General features: G+C 34.6%; 1 protein-coding gene across 1 annotated transcript; it reads left to right on the top strand.

The window, feature by feature from the left end:
* Nucleotides 1–17,057: 17,057 nt before the first annotated feature.
* On the top strand, nucleotides 17,058–18,005 carry LOC143668551 (olfactory receptor 5V1-like). Its single transcript, XM_077143243.1, has one exon. The coding sequence runs from the start codon at nucleotides 17,058–17,060 to the stop codon at nucleotides 18,003–18,005; it is 948 nt and encodes a 315-aa protein (XP_076999358.1).
* The last annotated feature ends 4,577 nt before the right edge of the window (nucleotides 18,006–22,582 follow it).

The following is a 22,582-nucleotide window of genomic DNA, read 5'->3' as shown; positions in this document are numbered from 1 at the left end:
ATAATTGTATGTGTTATCAGTTTTAATAGATGTTCCACATAAATGTAGGATAATGGTGGTGGGGTAATGTAGGAGAATCCTGTTTTCTATGCATGTTTGTTCTGTAAACCACAGCTTCTCTAACAAAGAAAAAAAATGGCAGATTACCCTTGCTGACCAGGGAAGCCCCTGTTACTCTGTGGAATTTAGAGATGTGTAATGGTCTCTAAGTCTGTGCTCAGGTGCTGTTATTCAGTAGCATATTCACAGAATTCAGAAAAGCAGTTACACATATGGCTATGTGTAATGGCAAAGAAGAAATTGTATTTGGTGCCTTGTAATCATCCATGGTTTCGTCTTGTTTGCCTTTTGAGTGACCATTTCATTTTGCCCTGCACTGGGCATAGCCACAGCTAGCAAGGCATGAATGTCATATGGTTTGAATGATAAGAGTTACCCTTACTTGACTGAATGGCCTTTGCCACTTCTGCCCTTTAGGATCACATAATTTACCAGCAATGACTGCATCTCCATATGGCTTGGGGGAAAAAAAGCTGCCTTCTGCTTCTCCAAAAGGAACTTGTTGCTTCTGGTTTTCAAGTCATATAGTTTGAAATTGCCAATCCGCAGTGTCCAGAAGAAAACACAACCCCTTCCACCTGGGTCATAATAAAGCCAAGAACCCAGGTTCCATATGGTTTCCCTCACTTCTTCCACACAGAACCATAGGTTAGGTAAACACTGGGTCCATCTGCCTCCCTAATTCTCCCTTCTCCTACTCCAGGATTTTTGATCCAACAAAGCCATCATTTCATCAATTTCACACTGTCTGGCTATCTGTGTTTGCATGTTACCATCCACAAAACTTACACAAAACACCTGAAACTGTGGCTTATTATAGCATAAGGATATAGAATATTATCAGCAACATAAAAAGGTGCATTGGGCTGGGTCCTACAGAGTTCTAGGTGCAAAATTCCATTGTCCTTCAGTTAAGTCATAAAGAAGGATCTTATTTTTCCAACAACAATGTATGACAATGTGCCATTTTAACCATAAAAGCTCACAAAATCTTTGGAATTCAGGGTTTTATTGGTGATTGGCTACATAGGTATAGCTCACCACCTGTGCTGTTGAACTTACTCTCCACCCCTACCAGATGATGTGCTGATACTGCATGGCCCCAAAAGCCAAACATAAGTCACACTGTTGAGTAGACTATTAGGCATGGCCCAAGCTTCACTGGTCAACAAAAAAATGCTCTTATCAGGAGGGCATTTCAAGGGTTTAAATGTTACCAGTCAGGCATCAGGGGAAAGGGAAAAAATCATTCTTTGGACAAAATTAATATCGTAACAGATTGGCTATGATCCCTATATAATACAGAATATATAGAGAAGATACAATAATATTAGCATTATGAAGATGTCTGACATTTAGAAGAACCAATGTGGGATAGGGCAACATTTAGCTAAAGAACTAATCCATTCTATAAAAATAATAATATACATTTTCTCAATTTTGTTCTAATTTAATACTCCTTTCTCTACTTGATATAACAATCTTTATATGATAAAATTATACATAACTATTTAGCATAAAAATCAGTTGATAGTTGATTAAATACAGTTCTTCTTCAAAGAAGCATTTTCTAAGGCACTACATCTTGAAGAGGTTTAACTCAATCTACCAACATTTTTTTTGCATGGGCAGGCAACGGGAATCGAACCCGGGTCTCTGGCATGGCAGGCGAGAATTCTGCCTGACCATTCTGATAATCAATATCAGTGCTACCATAAGACTTGTTTGTACAAGGCAATTCAAACCTGTCACCATTATCCTTGAGTTCTCTACACTGAGCATGCTCCGGAGAATAAATTCAAAGTGGTTTATTTTATTCTGAACTATAAGAGAAAATGTGTATCAGGCTTCTTAATCCTGTTTTTCTAGAGAGCTTTTGCAAACTCTGACAAGTCTCACAATGAAACAATAATTAAAGCCAATAGGGAAGTTGAAAGTTCTGCAAAGTATTGTTTTCTATAGATATTTCTGCCAATCCATTGGTATTTATGAAATTAATGATAGTCTTCTCATAGATAATATTAGAATAGGGGTTATGTATAACTGAGAAAATACAAGTGCCCAGTAATGGTTTTGGGGACATTGCTGGCTCCTTGATATTTGAAATTAATATGCTATGATAATAAGATAAGTATTATTATAAGGGTGAAACAAAACACTGTATACATATACAAACTGTATTACTAAATAAATACGTCTATAATCTATGTGTAAAGGTGATTAAGTGAAATAGAATCAGTATGCTTACCTCTCAAAAATTAAAACAAAATTAACAATGTTGTGTGAACAGCCTCAATGTCACCAACATTAAGGATAAAACTTTGTGCAATAAGTTCGAAGAAGTACAATGAAATGGAAATATAATGGAATGAAAAAGGAAAAGAACAATTACAGAAAAAATATAGACTTCTAATCTAAAGCTTAGTACAGGCACTAATGATTTGCTGACTTGTGAAAAGGTAAAAAAGAAAGACGACAAACTGTAAAAAACCTTAGCAAATCTAGAAAGTTCTCACCAAGAAATTATTTGAAAGATTTGCAGATAAATTGAGGGGGAGTTCCTAAAATGTACCCACTTGATGCTCTGGAGACTAGAAATCTATGTGTCAGCAGGGCCATAACTTCTGAGTATTCAATGGAGAGAAATGTCTTTGCCTGATCCATGTTTCCGGTGGTTACCAGGAATCCTCAGCATTGCTTGGTTTGTTGCACTTTATACCTATGTGCATCTCTGTCTCACAGGGCAACTTATTCCTGTTTTCATCCATTTTAGTATCTCATCTAATCTTTTTATATAAGGATACCAGTCATATTGGATTAAGGGTCCACCCTACTACAATAGGAGCTCATCGTAACTGAATTAATTATATCTCCGATAGCCATATTTAAAAATGAGGTCACATTTAAGGAACTTGGGTTTAGGATTCCAATATATATATACAAATATGGGACAAAATCCAACCTATAACAATCTCCATGAAGTGTTTTACCTTCATATTAACTGTAAAATAATCAAACCTATTTAAAAGTACATTATGAATCTTCCTTAAATTTAGTGTTTCATTGTGAAAGCTATACCATTATACAATCATCTTCAAGAAATATGGCTACTGGAACACAGCTCTATATTTTCAGGCAGTTCCCTCCAACCCCTCTGTTACAGCTTAACTAAAAAGGTGACATCTATTTAATGTGTAAGAATAACCTCCAGGATAACCTCTCAACTCTGTTTGGAATCTTTCAGTCATTGACACTTTATTTTGTCTCATTTCACTCTTCCCCCTTTTGGTCGAGAAGGTTTTCTTAATCCCTTGATGTTGAGTCTCAGCTCATTCTAGGATTTCCGTTCCATGTTGCCAGGAAAGTCCACACCCCTGGGAGTCATGTCTCACGTAGCCAGGGGGAGGGTGGTGAATTTGCTTGTTGTGCTGGCTGGAGAGGGAGAGTAAAAAAAGAGGTTCTTTTGGGGGTGACTGTTAGGCCTAATTTTAAGTAGGCTTGACCTATCCTTTGTGGGGTTAAGTTTCATATGAACAAACTCCAAGATTGGGAACTCAGCCTATTGCTTTGGTTGTCCCCATTGCTTGTGAGAATATCATGAATTCTCTACTTGGGGAAGTTGAATTTTCCCCCTTTCTCACCATTCCCCCAAGGGGACTTTGCAAATAGTTTTTTATTCTCTGTTCAAATCACTCTGGGATTTATCAGGGCATCATTCTGGACAAACCTACAAAATCTTATGCCCTACTCAAGGTTCCATGTACTTATGGTGTTCAATTAAGCTGTCCACATAAGTTATATTAGGAAATGCACTAGTCAAAATATAAATTTTGAACCAAATAAACATTTCTTGCTTTAGTCTCACACATAAGTTAAAATTTTGAAATATTAATTGCTAGCTATTTTCAACACCCTGCAGTAATGACATTTCTTTGTTCTTCCTCATGCAAAAACATTTTTAAATTTGTACATCTAGTCACTATCATTATACACTCTAGGCATTCCTAAATTATACCATCTCAGTCTTTGTCATCTATTTTTCTTTCTGATTTCATTGTGAAAACCTTGTGTCTGATGCTCCTTTTATCTACCTTATCAACAGACAAGAAAACATACAGAATAAAAATAAATAATAGGGGGAACAAATGTTAAAGTAAATTTAGATTGAAATGCTAGTGATCAATGAAAGGGAGGGGTAAGGAGTATGGTATGTATGAATTTTTTTCTGTTGTCTTATTTCTTTTTATGAATTGATGCAAATGTTCTAAGAAATGATCATGATGAGAAATATGCAATTGTGTGATGATATTGTGAACTACTGATTATATATGTAGAACGGAATGATCATAAGTTAAGAATGTTTGTGCTTGTTTGTGGTTATATTTTTTTTTAAAAAATTAAAAATTAATTGATAAAAAATTAGTGTTCCATTAGAAAGCAATTTTAAAAATTACTCAGTGTTGGACATAAGAACCACCCTGGTAATATCAACCTGTGTCATTAATGTCCTTAATGACAGAAATATCAGACACTATTCTAGAAAATAAAATAGTTTGGCACATCACATCCATCCATGAATTAACACTTATTTGCCAGTTTGAGTATTGTATGATAAACAAATTAAAAAAGCACACTACAAACTTATGAATTAAACAGCCTTGGGCAAACAACAGGTCAAACAAAACAAAGATATACAAGAATATTTACAACTATTGCAGAACAAGTAGACTCTGGGACCACAAATTTCCTGATTTTGTAGGGTACTAAGATGAGATTACTTCTGTTTAATCAGAAACAGAATGATTTCCCTCCAAGGCATTCCTAAGGCTTTTATTGACTCTAGATAAGCCTGGAGAAATAACTCTATTAGTAAATGGTAATGTAAACTTATTTTTAGTTAATAAGTTAGCTACAATTTTCATCACTATTTCTTTCATATGAGGATCCATCCTTCATATGAAGAGTGAAAAAAAAAAGATACTTCATGTTAGGACACACCAATCTAAAGCATTCTCTAATAGTTTGACTATTTTGAGGTTTTCACTCCTGAAGAAAATAAGTGTTGTCAGGAAGTGGAAAACTCAAAACCCTCATATGCAGTGGTATAATATATTGCAAGCATTGTGGAAAACAATGTTGCATTTTTTTCAGTAAGTTAAAAATAGAATTAATGTATGACCTGCTAATTCTACTCCTAGGTATATCCGCCAAAGAATTGAAAACAAATTCTTAAACAGATACCTGTTCACCAAAGTTCTTAGCACTATTACTCACAATAGTCAAAAAGTGGAAACAACTCAGGTGTCCATCAACAGTTGGTACAGACAGACAGAATGTGGTTTTGACTTATAATCATATGTTATGAGCCATAATAAAATGAAGTTCGGATACATGCTAAATATGTTGAGTGAAATAAAGCAGATGCAAGACACAAAACTGTATGATTTCACTGGTGTGAAATACCTAGAATAAGCAAAATTGTAGAGATAGAAAGTAGATGGCCAATAAACAGTGACAGGGCAAGGGGATGGAGAACTGTTAGTTAATGTATTACAGAGTTTCTGTTTGGGATAATGAAAAAGTTTTGTAATGGATGGTAGTGATAGTACAATACTGTGTATATAATTAATCACCGAATTGTATACATGCTGGTTAAAATGATAAATTTTGTGTTTTATATATGTTACAAAAACTGATAAAAATACAAAATAATCAATGAATATGATTGTTCATATCAAAAATACTAAAATACATAAATTCATCTCAATGCATGTGAAAATATTAATAAAAAGCAACAACCATTCCTTATAATAACTCCCAGAAAACTAGAAATGGAAATAAATTACTTGAACTTTACAGAGAACATCTAGAAAATTGGCACAGATATCATATTTATCATCACACTTAATGGTGGAAAACCAAATGATTTCTAACGTATGGGAAAATACCAGGACGTCGAATCTCCCTACTTTAATTCAACATTGTATTGGGGTTTGCAGTCAGTAAAAATTATTTTAAAAAATCACTTTGAAAAGTAGAAGAAACACTGTCTTTATTTATAATGGTAGGATCACTTATTTAGAATATTTGGTAGAATTTACTACTACCACAGTCTTTAAAGTCAGTGGAAAACTGCAACCCAATATAAGCAGGACTATTTCAGAAATGAAGTTTAGGTTCACGCCATTAAGCAAAAAAAAGAAAGAAAAAGAAAAACATGGCTATAGCTGATATAAAAGTGAATATGGAGTAAGTAGTTGAATATGATAGGTTTTATGAATACACGACCATTTGCAGAAATATGGACTTTATTTCTTGGTATTATTTATTACTTATTTTGACATGAATATGTGTGTATGACTCAGTGGGTCTAGTGCACTCATTCATGTGTTCATGTGTGTGTTTAGTTTGCCAAGACTGCTGTAATAAAATACAGCAAACTGGCTGGCTTTACAAACAAATTTTATTGGCTCATAGCTAAGAGGTATAAGTCTATAATTAAGGAATCAACAGGCCAAATTCTGTAATATTCTCGGTGGCTTCTGGTAATCAATCTCTGTGTCTGTCATATGTCAATCTGTCTTTTTCTGACCTTCCAGTGACTTGTACTTCTGTGCCTAAATTTCCTCTGCTTAATTGCAAAGTATATATAAACATGAATATAAATTTCTTAATTTTGATGTCCTGGAAAAATAGTCGTATTAGGAACATATCCAACTACTTTACTGGAGACTCATGTAACACTGTCTTATGAAAGAAAGATTTTTACCTTTTTATTTTCCTGATTGGTTGATTGTTTCCTTCTCACATACAGGCTTAATTGCTAGGCAGTCCACAAAGGAAGGTTATCTTTTCCAGAAATCAAAGTTTCTTCTCCCTCTTTGCTCTGTTATTCCTTAGATTGCTGCTTTTGTACATACGGTTTATTACTGAACAAAATTGCAAAGTCTGGTTCTTTCCTGGAAAATGTGAAATGGAACATAGAGATCAATCATTTCTTTATAAAATTATGACTCAGTTCATATATCATATCTGCTAAAACCTCATTAGCCTAACTTCACTGTGTTACTCCACTTAGATGCAAGGGATGCTGGAACTTTTATCCTCTAGCCTGAAAATTATGTGTGCTGATGAGAATTGGATGGTATGTCTACCACCAACCTAAAAAAGAAAAGTAGAATAAATATTGAGAGAAAGTAATTTACCAACCCATCAGATGAAAATTCAGAGCCAGAGGAGGTTTTATATAAGCTTGATGAAATTCAAATACTTCAGTCTGGGTATCAATATATTTATATGTAGTTTAAATAATGTTAAAATAAATTTGCATGCTATTTGATGTATAAAATTAATGAAAGCGAGAACTAAAAATATAAACAGTGACTGACAGTGAATTTATCTTCCTAAGAGCTCTTTCAAATAAGAACTATGCTTCCATGAACCCTGAATATAAAGTGTTTGTTTGGGCGCTCAACACAAGTCTTTAAAATGCAGAGTAAGTGGAATTTTTGGAACTGGTCTCAGGAAAATTTCTTGGAAAGGGCTTGAGTCAGCTCACACTTACTCTTCTGCCTTACTGCCTTCCGTCTTTCTAGATGTCTGGACCATGATGCAGTGAATAGAGCTGCACTGCTCATTTCCATTCCTGGGTGAATCAGAGTCATAAACACAGGATGCTGAGGAGAAATCTAAAGAGTCCTTAATTTTGCTTGATGTTTGGAGCTGGCACTTAAATTTGCAATTCTTTAGCATGGTGAGAAGGTGCTCTAGTTTGCTACCTGCTGGAATGCAATATACCAGAAATGAAATGGCTTTTTTTTTTTTTTAACATGGGGAGGCACCGGGAATCGAACCCGGGTCCTCTGGCATGGCAGGCAAGTGTCCTTGCCTGCTGAGTTACTGTGACCCAAGCTTTTAAAAAGGGAAATTTAATAAGTTGCTAGTTTACAGTTCTAAGACTGAGAAAATGTCTCAATTAGAACAAGTCTATAGAAATGTCCAATCAGAGGTATCCAGGTTAAAATATCTTGGTTCAAGAAGGCCAATGAAGTTCAGGGTTTCTCTCTCAAGTGAGAAGGCACATGGTAAACATAGTCAGGGCTTCTCTCTCAGCTGGAAGGGCACATGGCAAACACAGCATCATCTGATAGCTTTCTCTCTTGGCTTCCTGTTTCATGAAGCTCCCCAGGAGGTGTTTTCAATGTCCTTTTCCTAAACCCTTATATGCTGCTTCCTTTCACCCTGTACCATTTAGAGACTGTTGTATAACCAAAAAAAGTCATGTTCTTTATTGAATGAACTCTCATTCAGTACTCATGGGTGGAAAGTTTTTTATTGTTTCCATGGAAATGTGACTCATTCAGTTGTGGGTGGGACCTTTTGATTAGGTAGTTTCCATGGAGAAGTGTCTCCACCTACTCAAAGTGGGATTACTTACTACAGCCCTTAAAGAAGGAGCCATTGTGGAAAAAGCTTCGGTGCTGTCAGAGTCCACACAGCCAGACACCTTTGGAGATGAAGAAAGAAAATGCCCTTGGGGAAGATGTTTGAAACTAGAAATGAGAAACCCCAGCAGATGCAAGCCACATGCCTTCCCAGCTTACAGAGGTGTTTCAGACCCATAGGTCTTTCTTGAATTAAGCTATCTTGCCCTGAATGCCTTAGTTTGAATAGTTTTATAGGCTTAGATCTATAAACTTGCAACGTACTAAATTGCCTTTTTAAAAGCTGTTCCATTTCTGACATATTGCTTCCTGGCAGCATTAGCAAGCTAATACACAGCCCTACATTTGCAGAGCTCTGACTTCCGTTTCCTGAATGGCCACCATCAAGAAAAAACTTCTCTTGCTCATAAGTTCTAATAAAATTTATGTCTAACTCTAGCTTCCATCAGGCAAGGTCAGGAACATGGCTGCTTGGTCCTTATGGGTGGAGCAGCAGTGGGTACAGAGGCTTGAGGACTTGACTGCCACATCCTATGACAGGTGTGATGCCAGAGAGCTGTCGCCAATTCTGGAAACATAAGGAGGTAAATCCAAAGGTGTGTAGAAGACGCCATGTTATTTGGAATTCAGAATTTCTGTAAGGACTTGGTGGAGGTGGAAGACATTTTGGAGAAGACTACAGAGTGCATTTCTGGAGAAACAGAACCTGGGGAGCAGAAGCTTACTCTGGAGAAGGTCTTCCAAGGGTTGTCACTTTTTGAAGCAAAGCTGAAAAGTGTGCTTGCAAAGCATGTCCTGGAGAAGATGACACCCATTGGGGACAAATATGACCCTCATGAGCATGAGCTCATCTGTTGTGTGTCATCTGGTGTTAGAATGGTGGAAGTGGCAGTGGAGTTGCAGAGAAGATTATGAATGAGCCATCAGGAACTGAGTATTTTCCCAGAGTGCAGTCACACCTGTTTTACTTTATTTATTGAACTAGGTTTGTATTGTACATGAGCTACTTCATGGAATTTGTTTTGGAATTAGTCATATTGCCTTTATTTCTAAGCTATTCTATTGATTTAATGTGACCTACTTGGTCTCATCAGAATTCTTGCCATTGGGCATTTGAACAATGTAACATGTGCTCCTATGGCCTTTATCAAAATATGTTTAACAAAATTACTTTTAAAGTGGTACTCAGTTGACTGTCAAACCAAAATCTTTTTAAGAGGTGGAAATGAGTATATGTTTATTTTCAACTAATTCTCCCAATTTAGCTGATAAAAAGTTGTGAAGGGTGAGTGGGCAGAGTTAAACAGAATGTGAGTAAGTATTGCTGGCTTCTAGGAGTATGTACTTTCTGGAAATTTAAGGAGGTGGTAGGGATGGTTCAACATGGAGTACTTAAATGATAAAGGTTTATAGTAGTATACATTTAGGTCATTTGGATTCTGTTCTTTTTACCCTTCTTTCCTCCTTGTAATCCTGCCAGGCAGGCATCATTATCCTGCTCACTGTCATTCATTGTTTTATACCCCCTTCTTTCCCATTTGCAAGGGCCAAAGGCCCAGGTAAGACTTGGGAAGGCAGGAGAGGCTCAAGATATCAGAGACACCCAAGCACTTTCAAGCAAGTCTGGCCAAGAAACCTTGTTTTTTCTTTATATATTTTTTCCTCCCTCCCAAGGTATATAATCACTTCAAGGAAACTGAGGCAGCACTATCCACTAATGACCCAAGTCAGTCTATGTAGGTACTCTACCTACAGCTTCTCAACATCAAACCTGAGATCTTCTAGCCCTTTGTCAAATTTGCCTTATCCTTTAGCTCTTAGTTTATGAGTAAAGGTAATCAGGACAGAAATGTCAGGTTTCTACATTTTTCTCCTGATTCCATTTAGTTTTACCTGAGATTTATTTTTCTGTAATTGGTACTGCAAAGTACTAACTCTCACAGCAACAATCTATTTCTAGATTTTTACCTGTCTCCTGGCACATTTGTGCAAACAACTAGCCCTCCTTTAAATATTAATCTTTTCGAATACAGGGCCTATGTACTATTTATTTTTATTCCTTCAGTCTTGCTTGTAGTTGGTGTTTATACATGAATTAGTAAAGGAATGATTTCTCTGTCAAAGTTTAGAAAGGAAGTCAATTACGGATATTTTAATGTGTTAGAAGAGTCTTCAATGTTCATCTCATCTTCAGTGAAGACTTGCATAAGGAACAACTAGATATTCAATCATTTAAGTTTCGAAAGTTCTTTAATGAAAGTGCAAATATATGCGGAGCAGACAGGTGTTAGATATACAGATTGCATACGTCTAGATTTAAATTAGTTATCTACTATTATCGGTTACCTTCTGGAACTTACTGATCCCATTCAGTGGGGTAGTAAAAGTTGCCTCTTAGATGTAAGTAGTTCTAGGACACTATACACTCATCAATGATTGACTTAAAGCTGTCCCCCCACAGCTCCTACCATCACCACTAAATATAGTTCTTTTTTAAAAAATATGTAAAAACATGCTTTTAAAATGTAAGCAAAAGATTGGTAAGATTTTAAGACCCAGACTCTCTTTGCATTCCACTGAGTGCATACTATAAATTTAGTGAGCAAATTTCACAGTATGAATTTGTCTTTTCCTGCCTTCGTCCCTATGAGATTGGCAAATGGTAACAACAAGAAAATGAACTAATCATGCATGTTTGTTCTTGGATTACTAGCTGTTATTACCTTTGGATTGTAATTAATCAAAACTTCAGGTAAGGAATATTCTGATAATCTAAAGCATTTTCTAGTATTCCTTTCTTTCCATCTCCTGCTTTTGCATGTAGTAATAATTTTAGATACTTTTATTCATCAATTCATTTTGCAGACTTAAAAGTATAAATTCAGAAGATGGAGCTTTAACAGTATGAATTTCAAGAAGTTGATGAGTTTCAAGGAGGAAAGAGATTGGGTTTGGTAAGTACAGACTTGAATACATATCTGAACTCAGTCATCTCTGTGTGGCACTAATCATTTCACCTTTCTGTGCCTGTTTGCTTATCTGTAAAATGGTTTTATCCTCTCACAGTAGTGGTGTAAAAAGTTAATGAAATGTGTAATTGCCTACTGCAGTAGGCTCTAATATTTATTCTGTTTTATTTTTTACACATTTTCTTTCCTGTTTTTATAGGAAAACAGAAAACTGCCTAAAACCTAGGGAGATGGCAAAACTGGTTAAGTGAGGTCTAATTACAAAAAACTTAGGCAATTACAGTGACTTTTTTTCCTTCCAGTTTTTCTAGTATGCATGTTTTTCTTAAACCATGTCACAGAAATCCACATTTTCAGACTGAAAGAGCATAAAAGTTGTGTCAGTGGTCTTAATTGTTTTCATCTTAATGGTAAAAGGAAGCGGCATTATTGCATGCAGATTATATGTAAGGAAGCTTTGGCTTGCTTGAAGAGGGGATCTTGTGTTTTAGTACTTGGATTCTGCAAAGCTTTTACCAATGTTTCCTCAGTGCCAAAAAAGAATTGATCAGTTTGGCATAAGTTCTTTATGCTCTTTTTCCTGACAAATGATTTCAGTGAGAAAAGTTCTAAAACAAAATTGAGGAAACTAAGAGTGAAATGTAATGTTCAGAAATTAATTTAATGAAACCTGAATTGAAATTAAAAAAATTATGTCTAACTCCATTCCTGATGTGTTCTTTGGTCTTACTTAGGGCTGCACGAACCCATGCTCTACAACAGCTGGATTGGAACATATGTAATATGTAATGCTAGCCTATACAGTATAAAATACGAAAAATAATAAACTTTTAAACTTATATTATTCATTCATCATTATATAAATTTGAATTCAGCTAACCAAAGAAGTATTAATAAAGACTGAAAAATCTTTCTCTTGTAAACTAATATTCAGTGATTTACATAATATATATATTCAAATAAAAATAAAAGGCAAGGCACAAATAATATGAATAGCAGGCTTCCTTCTTCATGTAAGAATGGGAGGAAAATAAATAATATATACATATATATACATAAACACACACACACATACATAAACTTTTAATAACATTTGTAATAAGATTTACTGGAACAGTGCATCAAAACCCAAAAGAGGTTATCTTGGGTGAGAATAGACTGTGAGGAATCTGGATGGCAGTGAAATTCTGAGCATAAGTTTTTATATATGTATGACACTGTAAATGTACCTCTTCTTTTAAAATAAATGAAATTTAAATTTATGAAAAAGCAAGTCTTAATATTTAAGGCAAACAGAAAAAGCAACCTAAATTTACATCAAATTCCTACCGTAGCCATGAAGAAAAAAAAAATGAATTCAAATTACTTATGAAAACAATAGCAAAGGACATAAATTCAGTGACTCATACTCTAAATAAAATAAGAACAGAAAAGGATTTGGAACTTTTTTTGTTAATGGTAGTAGCAATGGTATAGTAATTATCAAATTAGTGAGTATTTATCATAGACTATAGAAAATGGCTAAATTTAATGTAATTTTAGGAAATGAGATTTTCGCTATGGGAAATAGGAATTATAAAAATGGAATATGGATGTAAACAAATGTACTCAGAGGTACTTTATTGATGCTTAATTGGAATGAGAACATTGATATTAATTCTTGAGTTCTGAAAATATATATTTAAGCATGCGTAATTTTAATTAAAAATAATCAAAGTATATTATTTTACAAGGTCATAGGTAATTATTGCACTGTTGTAATATACAGTTTGGAGTTATGTGTTAAAATAAATTGAAAATTCCACTCATTTGGGTCTAAAGGGTTGTAACACCAATTCTTCTGTACATGGTAAATAGTTTTAACAATATAAAAGTATGAAAGTATTTAGTAATGTGTTTAAAATAGTGCTACACCCACAGAAGACCCTATTGTAAATGATGGACTATAGTTAATAATGCAATTATAAAAATATTCTTTCAAAAATTGTAACAAATATACCACACTAATGCAAGCGTTTAATAATAGGGCACTATATGGGAACCTTATACTGTATGTGTAATTTTTCTGTAAACCTACAACTGCTGCAAAAAAAAGTTAAGGTTTAACTACATAGCATGAAAAATATAAATTTAATGCAGGTTAATTAGATAAGCATATTGTACAGGAATTATTTTTATGCTTAAAGAAAAAATATCCTATTGACACCAAATATATTTATTTTGTTTGGCAATAAAATTCCTGAAAACAAACACTGTTTTATTTTACCCTGGAACATTAAAAGAAACAAACTTGTCATGCTTCTGCAATTTAAATTTTTTTCAATATATTAAATTTATTTGTTATAAAATGAGTGCCCACTATTAGGTTGGAAGCAAGTCACTATTATCAAAAAGAGAAGGATATAGCCTCTGGAGTCCTAATTGTTGCTTTTCCCAAGGGGAAAAGGGGCATAAAATCAATTATAAATGAATTTCAGTATAAATTCTGTATATAAGTGAGACGTTTGCTTTTCTTTACTGTTGAATTTTTGTTAGTTGAATCATTTTGCTTTCTTTTTCATGAAACCTCTTCTTGGTAATGAAATCTCAGAAATAGAAAAAGCAAGAATATTTTGTGCCAAATTCTGGATTGTGTAAGTGAAAATAAACAATTAGATATTTGTAAAGGTGTTAATATATTGTAAAATTTACTCCTTTAAGAAACTAATTAAAACCAAATATTAATTAGGTAAGTTAAGTGTGTATTTTTAATAATATTTGAGTGGGTAGTTAAATAAGTGTATAAAAATTGCTTAGTCCTAAAACATGTGAATACCCACACATCTATGCCCAAAACCTTTGTATGTAAATATCTTCTGTATCTAAAGCGTATTTCTGATCCATGCACTTTTGATTTATATTCCTTGGATAGTGGGGGCCATAGGACTTATAGTCAACAAGGACGTTAGAAAGCAGGTGGAGAGATTACACTGTGGAAGGGTTCTGTGAGTCCTCTAGTTAATCAGATATTAGTCTATTGGTTTAAATAGGAAGGTGAAAGAACTGTGATTTGACTATATATTTTTAAAAACAATTCCATAACCTATTTTCCTAAGAAAGTTTAAATGTAATATTTCCTTGATATTGATGCACTAGTGTTTTGAATTATCCTAAGATCTACGATCTACCAGTGATAATTTGCTTATTTAACTCATTTTATTTTTCTCTGTATGGTAGAAACTGAAAGTAACAATTTGATACAGAAAGAATCTTCCTATATGGTACATTTGTCATTGATTCATATGTAAAAGTATGTCACAGAAATAATAACAAAGCTTAATGGCTAAGTAATTTCCACTTTAAGACTAATTCTAGACACACACCCCTTTCCCTAGATCCTCACACGTTTCATTTTTATGACGATGCTAAAGGCTGACTTCAACAAGTATGATTCATCTGCTCATATACTCATATTTTCACCAAGAATCACAAAAAAAGGTAGAGATATTGTACTACTTGGGACTTTTTTGATCTACAGCATATAAATCATTAATCCACTAGATTAATAAGAAATGTTATAGACCTTTTCCTCTTCAATATATTATCTAAGAAAATATTCCTATTATTCTGACATGGAGTAAATGTCAGGATTATTCAAAAGAAATGTGTATTTCTTCCCCACCGTGGGCAAATTCTATATGCCAAATTTATATGCCAAAACCAAAGGTTTTACTAAAGCAATTTAAGCATTGTTAGAAAAACGTATGGTGTAAAAAAAAGGCATTATTACTTCTTCAGAATACACATTGGTCATTTAGCCTGATGTAGAATTCACCTCCGTGTTTTAAATCAAGCTGTAACTGACTTAATTACCGTAATTCTTGTTTAGAAAAAATAAGTCAAATTCCTAAGTGTGGGTATAAAGGAAAATGGTCCCTGAATTCCAAACTTAGTATTTGCTGTCTCAAAATGTTGTTTCTTGTAATTAAATTATTCTATCCACTGTTATCCTGTCAAAGTATTAGTATATATTCATAACATTTTATGGAATCTTGAACATTTGAGAAATTAAGAATTAATGCTACATATATTTTTTGCTTCAGTCCACCCATATTCATTTATTTAACAAACTTTTGTTCATTGAATAATGTTATCTAAACTTTTTGTTCTTAGTATAAAATATTCTTTCAATAACTTCATCATTGAGAAATTATTGAGAAGAGTTTATTTTCTCTCGGGTAGGGCACAAAACTGGCACTGCTTAAGGAAAAATTGAGTAGATATAATTATAGTGCTTCTAAGGAAAGAATAATACCATCTTCCAATTAATCTCAGCAATTCCTAGGTAAACTGTTCAGAGGGAAATAACTTGGTGGAAAACTATTTGTTTTAAAACAATTTGTTTAAAACTTTTGTTTAAAGAAATAATTATGTATATTTTGCATTATTTATGCTACACATTTTACTGAACCAAAAAATTAAGTTTCCAGAGGTAAAGAAAATGAGGGTTGGGAATTGTGTAAGTGGAAACGTAGAAATAGATTTTTGCATTTTATTTTCTAAATATATTTTTCTGTTTAAATTTTCTATCATGAGCATTTCATGTTTATAGAAACAGAAGAAATTAGAAGTTAAAGTGACAAAACAACTACATAGTACCAATTTGTAGAATGTCCATTAAATTAATGTATTTTTGCAAGTAATCATAAATTTGTGATGATTTGGGCTATTATGCTAAACTAAAATGTAATTTGAAAATTAAACAAGGGTAAATAAAAGCTATATGTGTAAGGATATATAAATCTGAAGCTCCAAATGGTCAAATATTTGCATTTTAAGTGGAAAGGGAATTGAATATTTATGCAAATATGTCTGTTTCTTGTTGGGATAAAATGCAGACACTATCAGTCAAGTTTTATTTATGCTATATGGGATAAATTTAATTTCTATTAAGGTATACCTTCCAAGGAGACGACGTATTAATGTTCACATTTAAATGATTATTATTTTGAAGTTATAGAAGCGTTGTTATATTCTTTTCCAATAGAAAATATTTGATTTGTCAAATCAAGCTACATTCAATTCATTCTTTCACTCAATAATTATTTATCAATCTTCCGTTATGTGCCTGCCAGTTGCTAACATTTATTAAACTTTACATATTAAGGAATAACACGCAGCTTCAACCTTCAAAGTACTTAGTATTGAGACTATGCATGAAACTCTAAACACCAGGATAATAAACGCAAAAAAGGTGAAATGCCAAAGGAGATGCAGAGGATGCACCATCAGCTTTCACTGAATTGTGAATTACCAAAAGTTCCTTAAAGATCAACCAAGGTTTCACTGAGGCGGAATTTGAAAAATTTCACCTTCTGGTTAAAATGCGAGCATGAATATTCCAAGAAATACTATAAATGCACCGTATGTTTTTATTAGAAAATGTAATAATTGAAATGTATAATTAAAATAATGCTAACACAATTCATCAAGCTCCCTGGAACTATTTTCCAAGTATTTCTCATCGTTTGGCTTCAAGGTTTTTGATTCTAACTTTTGTATGCTGGTTTAATTATCTGCAGAAAGACCCGTGTGGAGAAAGGAGATGGACGTCTACAACCTCACCACCGTGAGTGAGTTTATCCTCATAGGCCTCTCTGATCTCCCCGAGGTGCGCTATCCACTCTTTGGGGTTTTTGCTGTCATCTATCAGGTCACTTTGGTGGGAAATGGTGCCATTCTCCTCACCATCGGGACTGTCAAAAAGCTGCACACACCCATGTATTACTTCTTGGCAAATTTGTCCCTCTTAGACATATTCTGCCCATCAGCTACTGTTCCTAAGATGCTCGAGAACCTCCTGACTGAGAAGCAGAGCATTTCTTTTGTTGGGTGTGCTTTGCAGCTTTATTTTTGGGTGGCCCTGACAGGGACTGAGGTCTTCCTTCTCACGGTCATGGCTTATGACCGCTACGTGGCCATCTGTTTCCCCCTTCGTTACACCCTCATAATGACTAAGGTACGCTGTGCCCTGCTTGCTGCTGGGACCTGGGCAACAGGGTTTCTTAATTCCCTTCTGCATACCGTGTTCACCTTCCGCCTGTCTTTCTGTAAATCCAATCGGGTTAACCAGTACTACTGTGACATCCCGCCAGTGGTCGCCCTCTCCTGTTCTTCCACGTACGTGGCAGATATGCTTATTTTAGTGGTGGGAGGTATTTTATCCATCCCTTCCTCTCTGATCACCTTTGTCTCTTATATCTACATCATATCCGCCATCCTAAAGATCCAGTCAGCCGAAGGGAAACGGAAAGCCTTTTCCACATGCACTTCCCACCTCCTTGTAGTCTGTCTGTTTTATGGCACAGCAATTTTTACCTACATCCACCCCTCCTCTAGTCAGCACTCACCGGCCAGAGACAGGCTCATCTCGATGCTGTATGGGGTTATTACCCCAATGTTAAATCCCATCATCTACAGCTTGAGAAACACAGAGGTTAAAAGAGCGCTCAGAAAGGTTTTATGTCATAAAACATGTTTACAGATGACGTAAGAGTGACAAAATTACTTAGGGAGCAATCCACTGAGATTGAATTCATAGAAAACATTGAAAAATTCACAGAAAAACATCTATATCTAGATATCTATCTATATAGAGCACACATACCTATGTATATTTATAGAAATTTATACATATGCACAAGCACATGCATGTACCTTGGGTTCTGTCTATGCATATATCTATATCTCTTTCTATCCATTGGGAACACAAAAATTTTCTTTCAAAATAGATATTTTGGGGAGGAAAACATAATAGTTGTAGGTTACTATGTATGTTACTAGTATGTTACATTAACAGTAATAATAGAACTGGTATAAATTGTATAATCTAGGCCTGTCTTAAATAAATTTCAGTCTATGGTTGCTCTAATGATGTTCATATGCATATACATAGCCATACTTATATTTATGTCTATAACCATCTATATCTATACTTTTCATCTCTATCACATGTATTATCTATAAACTTTTTATTTATATCCACTTTTATTTGTATTTCTATATCTATCAAACTATCTGTGGATATTACTCTTAGTTTCTTTGCTTAAATTGCCTACCTGCTGATCCTCATGCTACCATAACTGTATCATTTCAATCTCCCACTTCTTCATCTTTGGTATCCACTTGCTCTGTTTCTCCACTTTTCCCCTTTTCCTGTGACCACACTCACTCTTGTTTCCATTTTTCCTTCAAAGTAGAGCACTTATTTTCTTTATCTCTGATATTAGACGTCTCATTCAAATGACTATGTGACTATTATTTTGATGTAGTCATGTTCAAAACTGAAAGTATATTCTGCCACACACATGTACACACACCTTATCTGATACCCTGCACTTTGTGTGTGCGTGTGTGTGTGTGTGTGTATGTGCTGTGTGTGCTGTGTGGTGAGGGTCACATGTCATTCTTTTTCCATGTGAGTATCCCCTTACTGCGGCACCATTTGTAGAATTTTTCCTTTTTGGTTTGGTTTTTCATTCGTTTGTGTTTGCTTGTTTGTTTGTGTGGGAAGTACATGGGCTGGGAATCCAACCCGGGTCTCCCATATGGCAGGAGAGAATTCTGCCACTAAACTACCCTTGCTCTTCCACCCTGCACTTTTTTGTTTCACTTTTTACAACTCTTCAGATCCATGAAATTGGGCACTGTTTTATCTTGAAGCTCAGCACTTGCATTCAGTGTGAATAGAGAGCTGTCATTTCTGACTGTGGATTACTCACCATTCTTACTTGATTTTCTCCTCTTGTCACCTCTAGAAATTCATTGGTTATGTAATTGACAATTTTAAGTCATCAACAATGTATAATTTTTCTCCCTAATATCCCCCAACTCTACACATTCCTGTTGCCTCCTAAAATAGATCCCATTCTGCCTATCACACTGTTTTTGCATTTTACTATAACAAGCAATATCCAGCCACTCTACATTTCCTGATGGTTCACACTCTGGCATCCACTATCTTCTCTCTTCCTTTTAACCACAATCTGTCCTTTTTTTACGTCTAAGTGCAGTGAATCCATCACTAATGGAGTGTTCTTCTATTATTTAACAATGTATATGTTCACCTCTGATCTTAAGTTATTTCCAAAGCTTTGTGATGTAATAGCCTTATTATATGAGGGTTTGCCTCAAAAGCTAGAGGTTATAAGCACTTTCAGATGCTATGCTTTGGGATCAATTACATTTACCAAATTGAAGCAATTTAATGACCCAATGTGTACCTTCAAAACTTTCCAAGGCTACTAAAGTAGTTGGTTGATCAAATATATGTCACTTAGATTAAGACAGAGTGGAAAATTCCATGTAAATTTTAAGAAGGAAATGCAAAAATAATTGTACATGCTCGATATTTGCTTTGTTTTAAGCCTTCATTTTATTTTCTACAGCAGCTTACATAGGATATTAAAGAATCAAGTAAAATTCTCACTGTATAAAAACATCATGATTTTTCTGAATGAAATAGATAATATTTGAATGTTTATTTAATATATCATCAGTAATTTAATGATTTTATTATACAAAATGACTAATATTGTGGCTATATCAATGTTACATATCCCACTATAAAACCTAAATTCTGTCTTGCCAGAACTGCATGTTTCTCATTAAATCTAACATAAATTAGGCCTTAATTTGACCAAGATTGGAAAAGATGCTTTGAAAATATATACTTTTTTAGGTTGCAGACACTGATACAAGTATTAAACTACAAGTTTTCTGTATAGTAATAAAATTGGTGAAATCATGGTAATTCTCGCTTCTTTTCTTAAGAAAAATGTCCTTGAACTAAAGTAAAAGGGTGGAATTTCTCTCTGGCTCTATGCTGAAATGTTTGGGAAGAGTTGTTCAGAATCTGACATCTTCAAATCATCATGTGTTAAGCTGAATGAGATGGGTGGATGACATGGTTTCCCTGGTCTTGGGTAGATGGACGATCTAAATCTTGAAATGATAGAAACTTTGATGATGTTATTATTTTGTCTTGAAGACACCCTGGTTTGCTGTCTTTGTAAAATATAAGTGATAAATATATCTCTACCACTCATTTCCCTAAAAGAAACATTGATCTGAGAGAACCTGTATAGACTGCTTGACAGTTACATTGTGAGAAACTTCTCATGTGATATAGCTGAGACTTTTGCAGCAATGTTAATGAATATTCCAGTTACAGTAGGTACCCCTTAAAATTTGAGACATACCAGAGGGGTGCATGAATTTGTTTGGTTTGGGTAACTCGTAATTGTGTAAATAATTTGGCAACTTGTGTGCATTATTTAAAACCAGAGTGATAGCAATCATGGATGCAGTAAAGGTGACTAGAAAGACTGAAGGAATTTCCTTTTGTCAGAAGGAAATAAAAGATGCTTCCTTTTGTCAGAAAGAGATAAAAATTGCTAGCTGGACAGTACTGAATTAAATATTTGAATCTGGTTAAAACAGGAAATTTTAGCTTGCATATGATATTAGAATAAATATATTTTTAAAAATCCATGGAACTGCACAAAACTAATAATGAACCCTATGTTAAAGCATGGAATATGTTCAGTCATACATTTATCAAAATGTGTTTTCATCAACTGTAACAAATATACCACTTCAATGCAAAGTTTTAATAGGTTGGTATATGGGAACCCTGTGTTTTATGCATGAGTTTAGGGTAAACCCACAACTCCTATAGGAATTTAAAAAAAAAATTGCTGGTAGGGATATAGGGAACACAAATGGCAAAAATAATATAATTAACTTTAATTTAAAGGCCATAAATTAATTCACTGGTTGCTGTGAATCTTTGGTGCACCTTTCTATCTCAATTCCAAAAAGGTGTTTAGGGTTGGCAAGGATCTCTAGTAAGGGCATACATAATTGGTTCTGATGGATTCCTCTGTCCAATCCTTTTATATCTATGTATCCCAAGGTATTTCTTTTTTATGAGTGATGGAACAGAGATTGACCAGTCAGTTGTAGTGCCAAAGTTGCTTTTTCACCATTAATTGGCATCACCAAGTTTTATGTGCAAAACACATGCTAAACTGGCCATAAAGACATGCATATATATTTCATGCTTCCATATGAGAACATTCAATAAGGAATTTTAAAAACAGACAGCAGTCCTTGTACTATGCTTATGCATATTGATACATAGGGATATTTTTTTCTGTTTTTCTCCATAGATGTTTGTCCCAACAATAAACTAATTGGTGGCCCACTATCCAATAGACCCTCCAAGAATGCAAGACATATGTCAATAAGTCTGCAGAGATTTTACTGATTCTATATGATTAGTGTAGTCTGAATTGCTCACACTCTAGTTTGCCAATAAGTCTGATTTTCGGTCCTATCAGAAGACATGTATTCAGACTTATGGTGTCTGTTTTTCTATATTCAAGAGTAAACCAGGAGACAGATTGAGCTACAACTGAAAAATCTTAAAACAAGGGTGTACAAGAAGCAAGAACCTCAGGCAAGAAAGCAGGATCATGTATAGTGGATCCCTTTTTATAGCTCTTCACTACAGTGGCTCACCGTCATCTTACCTGAATTATTGAAATAGCCTACTCTCTTTTATCCTGCTTTGCCATCCGCCATTCATTCTTTTCTTATCTCTGTGCCTATAGGGCTCTGGACATGCCACTAGGCCTCTCAGGACAGAACTTTCGATCATATTCAGAGAAAAAAGCTTATGTTTTTTCATGAATTACAAGACTTCCAGGACCTGACCTCCTTAAATTCATTCCGAACCTCCCCAGCTTCAAACTTGCTGCACTGCCACTGGTCATCTTGTTTTTTATTAGTTTCCTAGTGGCACCATCCCAAATTGTAACAAACTGGCTGGCTTACAACAACAGTGACTTATTATCTCACAATTTTAGAGACTGGAGGTCTGAAGTCAAGGCACCACTAAAGCTGTGAGACCTCTGAAGGCTTTAAGAGAGGCTTCTTTGCCACTTCTTCCTAGGTTATGGCAGTTACTGGCTATCCTGGATGTTCATTGTCTTTTGATAACTTAACTTCAATCTCTGCCTATGTCTTTGTGTGGCCTTTCCCCTGTGTCTCCCTGTGTGTACTTAC

The sequence above is a fragment of the Tamandua tetradactyla genome, chromosome 24 (genome assembly GCF_023851605.1).
Source record: "Tamandua tetradactyla isolate mTamTet1 chromosome 24, mTamTet1.pri, whole genome shotgun sequence".
Taxonomy (NCBI): Eukaryota; Metazoa; Chordata; class Mammalia; order Pilosa; family Myrmecophagidae; genus Tamandua; species Tamandua tetradactyla.
Note: the sequence above shows the minus strand (reverse complement) of the source record. Positions and strands in the feature narration are given on the sequence as shown.

Coding starts and splice junctions, on each gene's coding strand:
- LOC143668551 (XM_077143243.1), top strand. CDS start 17,058: ATGGACGTCTACAACCTCACCACCGTGAGTGAGTTTATCCTCATAGGC.